Source organism: Narcine bancroftii, chromosome 3 (assembly GCF_036971445.1).
Source record: "Narcine bancroftii isolate sNarBan1 chromosome 3, sNarBan1.hap1, whole genome shotgun sequence".
Taxonomy (NCBI): Eukaryota; Metazoa; Chordata; class Chondrichthyes; order Torpediniformes; family Narcinidae; genus Narcine; species Narcine bancroftii.
Genome location: NC_091471.1, coordinates 46,957,460 through 46,970,589, shown reverse-complemented (window position 1 = coordinate 46,970,589; position 13,130 = coordinate 46,957,460). Strand labels below are relative to the sequence as shown.

Genomic DNA, 13,130 nt, shown 5'->3' with positions numbered 1-13,130 from the left:
TGCTTGAGTTAATCTTCCAAACGTCGTGGGTGCCAGCAACAAATACAAGTTGAAATGTCGGAAAACCACTAATTCCAGAAGGATGAAGATAAATTGCTTCAGATTGCGTTGGTTGTGAAGAATGTGGCCCGAAATGATGAAACATCCCCGCGGCTTAAATGCACTCACAGGCAGACAATATAAATAAATAAGGTGGTGAGGTGTGTTGAGATCACAAGGGTGCAATTGGAAGACTGCCATTTACAGGTGGACTTGCGTGATTTTTATTTGGAATTCATTTATTTCTCATTGTGGTATCGATGATCATTTTGAGGGTTATAAGTGAAGAATGGTAACATTTTGCTCGATCCACGTGATTGAATTGGGACAGAGTTAATGGAATTCAAACCATTACCTAATGAAGGAAGCGAATTAATGAAAACAAAAGCGTTTCAATCACAAATATTGGCTTGGAAAAGTTCTTTCCAACTTACTTGTTGATATGTTGCATTATGTTCCCAGGCCAGGCCAACTGGACCTTCAGTTGCGCTCTGTGCTCAATAAAGAAATCGACCAACGTTCTCGTGACGGGAGCAGAAGTGTGAAAGAAAAAAGCAGGGATCCAAAGAATGGCTCCATCCAGCTTCTTCAGATTTAGAAAGAACTTATTTCGATCTTGAATCGTGAAGAGATTGTTGTAGTACTTTTCAAGGATGCTTGGGTTGAAGGTGGTGAGGTTCGTTTTTTTCCCGACATCGTTTTCGAAAGTTTCGGTCGGTGCGAAGTTGCAGCGAAACACAAAATCGGACTTATCAATCTCAGCCCCACAAGTGCTTCCTGTCAGGATCCCGCTGTTCCCAACCACTGCGCAAGTGTTGTAGTGCATCTTTAATATGGGGGCCACCTCGGGAAGTAATGATCGGAAGCTATTGCTCACAGAAAAAACGTATTTGTGATTGGAATAGTCGTAGTGCAGCAACTGTCCAACCCGCACGTTCTTCTTAATCAGTGTGAAATTTTTAAAAACGTCCACGTAGCGACTGATGTCTTTCCTAAATGAACAACAGGCGACCAATTAATGATTTCAGTTCAGTCACGACTCTGGGCATGAATTCCAAAAATAAACGTCTCCAAATAATTTTCAGTAAACTCTTAGGGGATAAAAACGCACACAATGCTGGATAAACTTTGTGGATGTAGCAAAGATAGAGACCTCCCTTGACGAAGGGCTCAAGCCCGAGAAACGCTGGTTTCTGCTGTTTTTCCAGTATTGTGTTTTTACTTCAACCACAGATTTTCGAGTTTCACTTCTCTTATGATGAGAAAATGGAGATAGGATTTAAAAAACAAAAGTATATTGAAAAGGAAATAAAATCTTAATTAAGATGTTGTAACTGAATTGGGCTCCTTATTGATATTCGGCCGATTTTGCCAACCATTTCACCCACATAGATCAGGCCCTGCAGCCCTCCATGTTGTGCCGACCCATCTTTATAGGTTATTGTAACAGCCCATGAAATATCAAATTTGTTTCTATCTGAAAGCCGGTTTTCATGGAAGCAATAAATAGGGGATGGCCAGGATTTATCTTCCAAGCTTGTCATAAAGTAAAATGGAAAAGTCTAAAAATATGAATAAGGAGGAATGAAACCTGACTTGTAATTTGGCAGCACTTAGAAAGTTTACTTTTGTGGACAAGATATACCTTTGCTGTAAAAAGGAAGTAATGTTGAAAGCCCATTTTGTAAACTTGCTGTGGATATTGTTGCCACTGTCACTGCCAACTGGCAAAAAGGCAGGATCCAGAAACTTCAAAGCGAACTGCGACCTACAAGAAAAATCACCAGTTTAATTTGCATTGATGACCACTGCTTCACCTCCATTGGACACCATGAGAATTCACACTCATTTTTTACATCTCAGTATATCACGACATAAAAATGACTCCATCCAATGGGGATAGTTGTATCTTAGCTGAGAGTTGTTTCTGATAGAAAATCTCAACTCTTTTCCCTCTGGCACATGATTATATGCATTCCTGTCTCTTGTCATGCCTTTTCTCAGATTCCATTTTCTATTTTACTACTGTGTAATCATAGGGACTTCTGTCTTTTCACAGCTAAGTGCTTCTTCCAAGGGCATACAGAGTCAAGGATGACCCAAGTCCATCTCTCTGGGACACCAGCCCACTTCCACTTGCAACAGGTACAGTCTGGAAGCTCCTAATTGTTTACAAAATCCTTTACCTGTGACATGTCCAATCTGCTTTCTCTGTAACCTTGAAATATTCCAGTGACACTGTTTTGACATGCATTTAAAAAAACAATGATGGTGTCTTTCATTTCTATTGGAGTATGAATGTTTCTTTTAAAGATCTTTATTGAGTTGAATAAAAAAGATACACACATATAGATCCAATACATAAGATGGAATATAAGAAAAGATGAATAATTTGTACATTTGAAATAAAACCTTGATCATACATAGTACAAATGGTGTCCACCCTTCCAAAATAAACCAGGTAGATCAAAATATTAAAAAGAGGAAAAAAAAAACAAAAAAAGGGAAAAGAAAAAAACCCTAATAATCAACACCCTCTCTCTAAACAAGTATGAATTTTTCAATCTTCCCCAAAGGTATTTTTCTTTGTGGAAGATCAATCCCTTCCCTTCCTCTTCATCCAACACCCCCCCCTCCCCAGTTTTTTTATATCCACATGCTGACCTAAGAGTATTTTAAATGGCTCTCTATTACATCTGTTTCTTACTTACCTTTGTTGTACAACACTTCACCCATAATTTGACGGTTTTTTTTTTGACATGGAGATAATGGTCCTGAAGTTAATCCATAGAGAAACATTTTTGACATTTTAACTTAGCTGGTTGGCATCCAGAGGTAGACCTGCTTGTAAATGTTAATGTGTTATGTTTCGAGCTCAGAGTTCAAGTCTACGTAACAAGCGTGACCGTAGAGGGAAAGTGCTGGGAAAGCTTTGGAATGAGCCAAGGTTGTGAAAGATGCAACGTAAAAGCAAGGCTATACTTATGGATTAATGAGATAGGAGCGAACATAACCAACATGATATGATAGGTTTGTCAGCTCAATAAAAGAGATTTAATATTATATTTTGTATTTCTATTCTTGCTCAATGACCAATATAATATCATCTAATCTGCTAATGGAATTGCCAGTTGTAGAACTTTTTTTTCATTTTAGAAAAATAACCAGAATAAATTGGATTATCAGGCAAGTCTGCCAGAATCTGTGGAGGATTAAACCTGCTCATCTTTCATCAAAATAGCAGTTTATATGAAGGGTATTAACTTGGAAGTGAACATTTTTTTCCCTCTCCAAAAATGCCACATTTTTTCACTTCGAAGACACAAAGGTTGAGGCTTTGCCACAATTCTAACCATTTGACCAACCCTGATGCCTTTTATTCACTATTGGTACCCATGCTTTCTGCTGTTTTGGTCCAAGCTCTGGAACTCTTCACACATGAACATTAGAGAACAAATGCTGGAGCCTGGCCCCAATATCTCCTCTGCCAGTTTTGCATAAACCCCATCATTAGAATTCTGTTTTCTCTGTAATAGATAGCCTTTTATATTTAAATGTTTCAACTTACCCTAAAAATATAAATAATTTTGTTGAAAGTTTACTGATGATGCAATAAATGGATGCCGTGTGTGCAAAGACCACATTGCAACAGGCAATCATTGAAAGGGGTTTGAAAAGCGGCATTAAAGTGTTCTCGTTCCAACATTTTTCCACAAATTACAGTATTACCCAGAAAATGTACATTTTCTTTAGCAGGCATCAGCAAAACGAAACGCTAATGCAAAATTATGGCACGTTAAAAAAATCTGGAATGCAACAACAGGTCTTAATGAATATATGAAATAGTTAATTCTACTTATTGCATATATGAAATAGTTAATTCTACTTAATGCATATATGAAATAGTTAATTCTACTTAATGCATATATGAAATAGTTAATTCTACTTAATGCATATATGAAATAGTTAATTCTACTTAATGCATATATGAAATAGTTAATTCTACTTAATGAATATATGAAATAGTTAATTCTACTTAATGAATATATGAAATAGTTAACTCTAGAATGGCTCCTGGAAAATTAATTGGAGTTTTAGCTCAGCCTTGTCAAAGGAACATTTTTTGATTCCCATTCTACATTTTCTTCATTGCAATTCGTCAGTTTCGCACAAATCCTTTCAAGCACGATTATGGTTATTCTACAATTTGCAATGTTGATGCCTTAAAACAAAACACCCCCACCCCACCCTGATACAGCCACTAGCCTTAGCTGATGTCATAGCCCTGGACATGCACTCACGCATCCACGTCAATTAAAGCAACACTTCTGATTCAATGGAGCAGATGCCGCCTCTTTCCACCCCACTTAAGTCACGGACCATCACCAGCAAGATGCTGTCGGAAATGGTCCAATTCGAGGGACCCCCGCGGGGCGCGATGCGGCTTCAGCCACGCCTCTGGGAAGCTGTGCGGAGAGCGGCTGCCAGCTACACGTCTGGAGATGAGAACGAGTTTATCCAACCCCCCACCCCCCAACATCTGGCATTACCCCCTCCCCCATCTCTCCAACAGGGAGATTTTTTTTAACATGATTCGACCCGGGGGCGGAGAACGGATGTAAAATATGCCGGCTCGGTCCGTACTGTCTGATTGGGTGGGGAGGGAGATGGAACATGTCAGGATCCGATGCAGCGTCTCTGCGCACAAGCACGGGGCCTGAAAGTGCTCTTCATAGCATAGGATCATAGCTTTCTAAACAAGAGATGAGGCCGCTTTTGTTGCTATGCCTGGGGGGGGGGTTTGAAGGTTAATCCAATGACCGATCGATCGAGAAATAAAGCGGGCGTCGGGGCTGCATTTGATACATTCACAGCCGACACTTACAAAGGGCGTTGCTTTTTGTTTACTCACCGAAATCCACTGTGTAACATGTACATTCTGGGGCCCGCCGAGCCAAGGTACCTCGGGGTGGCGAAGAGATTATCCTTTTTGAGTGAGACATAGCTGATCAAGGACAGAATCAGGAGAGCGACGCTTAACATCACCAAACCCAGCACACTGGCCATACGAACCATTCTGCAAATCCTCATAGTGCAGCAGTTCAACAGTAAAACGACATCAGAGCCATATCTATTCGCCTCTCTTAACAAGAGAGGGGGGGGGGGGGGGGAGAAAGAAGAGTGAGTGGATGTTATAAACAGTTTAAATGTGTGCAATAAAATGGACGGAGTCGAAATTCTGCAATGCAGAAGTGGTAGGTGGTTGCGTGGGTGATACGTCGCGTTGCTCTATGATACCCCCACACTCCACAGACACACTGCACCATCTATATCCCGGCTGCAAGCTATATGGGACCGGAATAGTGTTCCTTTACCTACCCGGCAAGTCTGAGGAACTCTTTAACAAGTGTCCGAATGCACACTGCAATAACAAGACAAGGCTCTGCATATTGTTATTTGAACGTCATCCGCTCTGCTGATAAAAATACCATCAAGTAATTAGTCCTGCCTCGCCCTTCAGCGATGGGTCAACGAGGGGTTGAGGGAACAGCAAAGATGCCTGTGAAATTTTTCAGAAAGACTAGAGTTAGGCATGGAGGAGATGACGGATATATCATCCCGTATGGTGTATTAAGAATGATAGAGGGCACAAAGAAAATATTCTGAGTATGTGGGGCAAAAGGAAGACTGTCAATTCATCTGTCTTTACCCTGCCTTAGTGAATCTGAATCTGTCAGCCTTTCCCTTCCATTTTAGCATGCTCTTGAAACCCAAGATCAGTCTTAGCTCTGCCAGTTATTTTCCAACAGACCTTGGCCATCCATGAGCCCGTTTGCCAGTAGAGCAATATCTCAACGTTAACATGGTCATCCTTGCATTCACATGCCCCGTGGTCTCAACTTTTTTCCCCTCCCACTTTATAACTTTCTCCCACTCAAGAACCCTTTCAAAGTTTCTCTGGCCTTCAGCTCAGCATTTGGCTGACCATCACCAGCTGTACCTACTGCAATTAGGAATTGGATGGGTTCAACAGTTTAACATTAGAAAATGTCTCCAATTCAGATGACCATAACTTCATCAACATTCCCATTCATTGGGTAACTGATACATAAAACCAAATGTTACAGTCGTAGAATGCAGAAACTAGCCCTCCCAGTCTCCAAGTTACATTGATCATCAAGCATCATGGCACCAATCCCATATTTATTCTCCCCAAATTATCATCAATTCCTCTGAGATACTACAACTTACCTACAGACTAGGGGAAATTACCAGTCTCCACATCTTCTGGATATGGGAGTAAACTGAACCGTCCCAGGGGAACCCACGCAGGCACATGGAGAACTCTATGCAGAGAGTAGCAGAAGTGAGGCTTAAACCTGATCTGTTGTCGCTGTGAGGTGGCAGCTCTGCTCATTGTGCCGCATCGCATTTGTAGAAAACCAAATCTATATGGCATTTGAAGGCAGTTAAAGCCATCGAAATGATCAGCAGAGAGCTTTAAAATTGGAATAATAAATACCAGGCACTTCTCCTTGGCTGCATGGACATCACCTTGAAAATATTCTGGACTGGCCTTTCAAATCTCAATTATCACAAGATATACATATTCTCAGATTAATTATCGGCCCTTAATAATTCTACTACTTCAGATTATTTTCACAAAATTGTACAGGATAGAGCCATACTATGCAGCTGATCAGGTTTATATCATCACTGTATAAGAACAATGCAACGTGTACTTTTGCCTACCTTGTCTGGGAAAATCAGATAATTATTCAGATTCCTTTTGAATACCATTCATCTGCTTTGATTACTATCCCAGGCAATGCACTTAGGCCCTATGAACATGCTGCATAAAAATGTTTTAACTCAAGTTACTTTTAGTTCTTTTGCCATCAGCTGCGGTTAGTGCAATGCCTTTACAGCACCAGCCATCGGGACCAGGGTTTGAATCCTGTGCTGTCTGTATGAAGTTTGTACATTATCCCTGTGTCTGAGTGGTTTTTCCCCAGGGATTCCCCAGAGCTCGCCATATAACACGATCTTGGGAAGGTGATGGTCCTCCATTCTGGAGACGTGACCTACCCAACGCAGTTTGATGTTCAGCAGCGTGGATTCGATGCTTATATATAATGCTTTTTTATGTAACGGTTTTATAAAGGCATTCAAGTGGCACAGCATGAATTTTAATGTCCACCACTATCTCTGACTGATTCAGCCAAGCCCTGAAGGCTATGGCTACCAACTATTCTCTTGAAGTTATTGTCACATTATACTTCAAACAGTGAGAATGTTTCTTCCACAAATACTCCAGCAAGTCAACTTTTAAAGGTCAACTCTACTGAGTTATGGAGGGATAAAAGTGGACCCTCATTCTGACCAATCTACTTGTATTGGATGAACCTGAACATAATAACACATGTGAAAGTGATTATTGCACAATCCTTGTGGAGAGAAAGACCAATTTTCACACATTGAACAGGATGGACCGAGAACAGATCTGTCAGCTCAAATACAGGCATCCACCACGCACTGTAGACCACCAGAAGAGCAGAAAAGTAAACCACCGCATCATGGGCTGGTGTAGTTTCTTCTCTATCATTATCTTCAAGCCAGCAGCTCCACCAAATGGAACTAAAAATATGGTGCCGAGTAGTGTCAGCACAAAGCAACAAAGACAGCACATCATGGATTGCAATTTAGGAACTAATTGATTAGGTCAGAGCTCTGCAGTGCCTCTACAAATGGATACTTCCAACAGCTAACGGGAGGATCCAAGAATGCTCCCATCCTCAACAATGGCAGGGCCCGGTAGTGAGTACTAAAGGAAGGATGATCATTCAGAAGTACCGTGCGTATAATCTATTTTAGCATCCTCCTGAGATCCCGACCATTACGCGAGTTTGACTTCAGCCTATTCAATCATTCCTAACAAAAAATAGCAGGGAGCACCAGAAACAGCAAAGGCAATGGGGACAACAACGTCTGGACTGGAGTACTGAAGACTTGAATCACGGAATGAATTCAACCAGTTCCAGTACACTTACCACTTTGGCATCCACCTACCGATAATAATGTGGAAAATTTACAAGGTAAATTCAAATTAGAGAAAGGGTGAAGCTAATCAGTCTCCTCTCAGACATCAAAAAACTGAAGGAATAAACTGGGGGCAAAGGTAGCAAGCAGCACATTATTCAATGATGCACGTTTGGGTTTTATCAACACTACTCAGCTTCAGCTCTCATCACAGCCTTGACCTCAACACAGAGCCATATGCTGAATTCTAGAGACAAGTTGAGATTGATTACACTTCACATCAGGGCAGTAATGTTCAAATCTGACATCAAGGCAGTGTATGAGGGTCTAGTCATCTTCAGCTGTTTCATCATTGAGTTTCCTACGATAATAAGGTCTGTTCTGGGAACATTCAATAATGATTGCACAAAGATTAATTCCAATTATAACTGTTCAGCAAATAAATCTATCCCTGGATGCCCATTGTCAGACAACCTTCATGCATAAGATGATAAATAGAAAGAAACATTTTGAGACAATAGTCATTTCCAACAAGAGTCTAACCATTTTTACCTATCTCGGCTGCACCATTTCATCAGATGCAAGGATCGACATCGAGATAGACAACAGACTCGCCAAGGCAAATAGCGCCTTTGGAAGACTACACAAAAGAGTCTGGAAAAACAACCAACTGAAAAACCTCACAAAGATAAGCGTATACAGAGCCGTTGTCATACCCACACTCCTGTTCGGCTCCGAATCATGGGTCCTCTACCGGCATCACCTACGGCTCCTAGAACGCTTCCACCAGCGTTGTCTCCGCTCCATCCTCAACATTCATTGGAGCGACTTCATCCCTAACATCGAAGTACTCGAGATGGCAGAGGCCGACAGCATCGAATCCACGCTGCTGAAGATCCAACTGCGCTGGGTAGGTCATGTCTCCAGAATGGAGGACCATCGCCTTCCCAAGATCGTGTTATATGGCGAGCTCTCCACTGGCCACTGTGACAGAGGTGCACCAAAGAAGAGGTACAAGGACTGCCTAAAGAAATCTCTTGGTGCCTGCCACATTGACCACTGCCAGTGGGCTGATATTGCCTCAAACCGTGCATCTTGGCGCCTCACAGTTCAGCGGGCAGCAACCTCCTTTGAAGAAGACCGCAGAGCCCACCTCACTGACAAAAGACAAAGGAGGAAAACCCAACACCCAACCCCAACCAACCAATTTTCCCCTGCAACCGCTGCAACCGTGTCTGCCTGTCCCGCATCGGACTTGTCAGCCACAAACGAGCCTGCAGCTGACGTGGACATTTTACCCCCTCCATAAATCTTCGTCCGCGAAGCCAAGCCAAAGAAGGTGCCCTATCATCAATATAGCTGGGATAATTCAAAAAATAATTTTAGAGAATTTGAAGTGACACAATGAAGAAAAAAAACCCAATGAAAAACTTTAAATTTTGTTTATTTGTCACACAATACTTAGTACAGTACAAAAGGTTCTTCCACCAACAGACTAACAGGTTATTTCACAGAGCTGTGTCAAGAGCACAGCTTACAGGAAGTAGGATTATAATGAAAATGAAGATCAATTAGCACCAAGCAAGGGCAGCTTGATACTGTTTTTGGGGTTCATTCAGGAGCCTGGTGGCTGCAGGGAATAGACTGTCTTTAAGCCTGTGTTGCATGTTTTCCCATTCTTAAGCCTTCTTCCCAATAGCAGAAGGGGAAAGAGGTTTGATGGATCCTTTAATATGCTGGCTGCCAGGGCAGTGGGCAGTGGGAGATGTAGATGTATGGGAAGGAAATTTTAGTTATGCTTTGAGCTACATTCATTACCCTCTGTAGTTTCATCCGATCTTGAGCAGATCAATTTTACAGGATTTTTAACTTTAAAAACAATATTTAGGAATACAGCATGGTAACAGGCTATTTTGGCCCACGAGCCCATGCTGCCCAATACATCCGATTAACCTACAACCCCTGGTACATTTTGAATGGTGGGAGGAAACCGGAGCCCCTGGGAAAGCCCATGAGGACAAGAAGAGTACATACAAACTCCTTACTGACAGTGTGGGATTCAAACCCGGTTCCGATTGCTGGCGCTGTAACAGCATTGCGCTAACTGCCTCACTAACCATGCACTAACTGCTACGCAAACCATTTGTAAAATTTTCATAATTTACATGGATAACTCTTTTGAAATATTGAAAAAAATACTTTCAAGTGAAGCAACACTTCACTTGTGTATCTGTGGGAGTGATCTACTGCATCCTGTGCTCCCTTTGTGGCCTTCTCTACATTGGAGAGACAGGGCGCAGACTGGGAGATCGCTTCGCTGAACACCTTTGCTTTGTCTGCGTGAGTGAAAGGAATCTACCAGTAGCCAACCACTCCCATATCACATGTCTGTCCATGGCTTTGTACTATCCCACCAAGACTACCCACAAATTAGAGGAACAACACTTGATTTTCTATCTGAGCACTCTCCAGCTGGATGGCATTAACATTGACTTCTCCAGTTTCTGCTAACCTACTCACCATTCTCCCTTCCTTCCTGTCCTTGTGTCTTCTTTTCCTCAGCTCTCCACTCCTTCACTCTTTATTCACAGAGACATCCCTCCTACCCCTCCTCCCCCTCCCCCCTCCCCCCTCCCCCTCCCCCCCCCACCGCTTACTGCTGTGTCCTCCCTTCTTTCTCCACCTATTACCTCCTGCCTTTGGGACTGTGCACCTCCATCCACTCCTCCCCCCTATCTCTTTCTTTGGATGCCTGTGGGCATTATTCCATACCTTAATGAAGGGCTCAAGCCCAAACACTGGTTATGTATCTTTATATTTGCTAAATAAAGTACACTGTTAGACCTGCTAAGTTTCTCCGACATGGATTTTTTACTGTCAAAAGTATGCTTCCATGGTATTTTTAACTAGCTGCTTCAATTTAATTAACTATTACTTAAATTTAGAATAATGCAGCCCATTTTATGGTTAATTGCTGGCGCAGAAAGAATATTATGCCAGAATATCTCAGCTTCCATTGAAGTCAATGAAACTGAATATTGGGAGAAGAGGATGGGCATTCTAATTATGAGCTATAAATGAATGCAAAGGCATCTCTCCTCCTCAAGTACATAATCTTTTCCCCTCAAAATTATGCATTCTAGTTCAGCACATATTCCAGATTTTAATTAGCTGTTACAATTTATATTATTTATTTTACTGCAATTTTTGTTTTTGCAGTTAAGGGGGTTTAGAACACTCTGCATGAGATCAAAATCCTTGTAATGTTTAAAAGGTAGTTGGATAGCACTTGAAAAACTGTAATCTGCACAACTATGCATTAAAAGTTGTGTGGTGAGATAAAAGGGTCGGTTCACTTTTGACAGGCATGATGCGATGGACCATATGGCTTCCTAAGAAATATGCTTTTATGATTCTAATATTCTCTGCCTCAGGTCTAAGCCAGCAGTGGGGGTTGATTTGCCAGTTGTTCAGCAGCCTTAAGAGGCCAATGATCTCATACAGTACTAGCAGTTGCTGGCCATCAATGAGTTAAGATGTTGTGACTGACATTTCAATTACAAACTTAAGGGCTAAAGAGATAATCAAACATTATGTAGTACTTGAATCCATAAATGGACATTGTGCGTGGGCTAATGCCATATATTAATAGAAGAGTAGTAGTTTCATTATCCATTCAAGGATAGTTCTAAGGATCTAAATAGAGAACATAATTAATATCAGAGAAGAGGTAAGGGCTCTATAAGGGCTTATCCATTTCAGGTTGGTGTATCTGGTGAACAGGATTTATGTCTGCTTGGCATTGTAGCTTGTCTATCTAAATTTGACAGATTTCTCCATCACAATCAGGTCCTACTCAAAGACCAGGCTCATTAAATGTTGCAATGTAATGGCATACTGATGGGAATTCATTCCGCACTTTCAGAAATTTAATAACATTAGGACAACATTGGTCAAGGAAATCTACAACTGATTTTCATCTCCCGTCACCCCTAGCTTGGGTAGCTCCATGCTGTAAAAGGCATAGACAACAGCAGGGGTCAGAATATATGCTGGGTGGGGACCAGTATTCTTTGTAACACCATCGCTGACCAAGGTGATTGAATTACTAGGTCAGATTGGGTCTGTGCAGGAAGCATACAAACCTAAAGTATGTACCTATTGCAGATGCATCAATATTGAAAGAAATGTTTCCTCACCCCTCCTGTAGAAGCAAGGTCCTGTAATTGCACAGAAGACATCCTTCACTCTGTTGTATGAATTGGGATCAACTCAAATCAGATCTAACAGTACAAAATTGTCATCCATGAGACATCATGAACCATCAGGAGAAATGTACTTTACCACATTTTGTAACATCATTCTACCATTAAAATTAAGCCAGGAGGTCAATCCTGTTTCAAATAAATCTGCAAAAAGGCTAGAAACAGTACTGATAGATATGATACTAACATAGTGAATGTTCATCACAGAATTGCAAGCATGTTATATGGACAGGGCTAAATGATCTCAGAACCAAGAGATCAGAGAAAAGCTCTGCAGTCCTGCATATTTATGATGAATGAATGATGGTGGGCCATCAAATTGGTGACATGGGAAAAAGGATCCAAGAACATCCCCATTCTCAATGCTATGAATAAGCATGTGTCAAGATAAGACTAATGGATTTCCAAAAATACTCAGCTCAAAATGTCGAATCACAGCTTTTTTTTTTCGAGATCTTCAACATTACAGAAGCTAATTTTCTGCCAATTATATTTATTCAGGAACTAAATAATAACATTGGAGCAGGGCACAAAAGTGATGGAAAAACTCAGCAAGTCAAGTGACCTCAAGAGGAATTATGACAATCAAGATTTTGGGCCAGAGCCCTTCATCAAAATTTGACTTACTTTTATAATCCTTGCATTTCCAATCTTACCTAGACGATGTATGCTTGTATTTTAGGTATCACAATGGCAATTGTCTTTAAATCATTTAATAATAATGAAGATTGTAAAGGATTTCTGTTAAAATTTGGTTATAAAAGATATATTTCTTAGTTTGTGGGC

General features: G+C 41.1%; 1 protein-coding gene and 1 long non-coding RNA gene across 30 annotated transcripts in view; one reads left to right on the top strand and one right to left on the bottom strand.

Moving 5' to 3' along the window:
• The window catches only part of st8sia3 (ST8 alpha-N-acetyl-neuraminide alpha-2,8-sialyltransferase 3), a 51,722-nt gene that overhangs the window by 2,762 nt on the left and 35,830 nt on the right, over positions 1-13,130 (bottom strand). For 21 of the 24 annotated variants that reach the window (XM_069923952.1, XM_069923968.1, XM_069923954.1 and 18 more), the window contains 4 exons: positions 12,279-12,362; positions 4,952-5,182; positions 1,685-1,807; positions 474-1,031 (listed from right to left, as the gene is read on the bottom strand). In XM_069923952.1, the coding sequence (XP_069780053.1) occupies positions 474-1,031; positions 1,685-1,807; positions 4,952-5,130 (860 nt within the window). In that variant the 5' untranslated portion in view covers positions 5,131-5,182; positions 12,279-12,362. Of the gene's footprint in view, positions 1-473; positions 1,032-1,684; positions 1,808-4,951; positions 5,183-5,418; positions 5,600-6,291; positions 6,387-12,278; positions 12,363-13,130 lie in introns of all 24 variants that reach the window. The other 3 variants (XM_069923953.1, XM_069923958.1, XM_069923977.1) reach the window with 3 other exon arrangements.
• Positions 1-13,130, top strand: part of LOC138757135 (uncharacterized) — a 48,148-nt gene that overhangs the window by 13,964 nt on the left and 21,054 nt on the right. For all 6 annotated transcript variants that reach the window (XR_011353360.1, XR_011353359.1, XR_011353362.1 and 3 more), the window contains one exon: positions 2,099-2,184. This is a non-coding gene — a long non-coding RNA (uncharacterized lncRNA). The remainder of the gene's footprint in view (positions 1-2,098; positions 2,185-13,130) is intronic.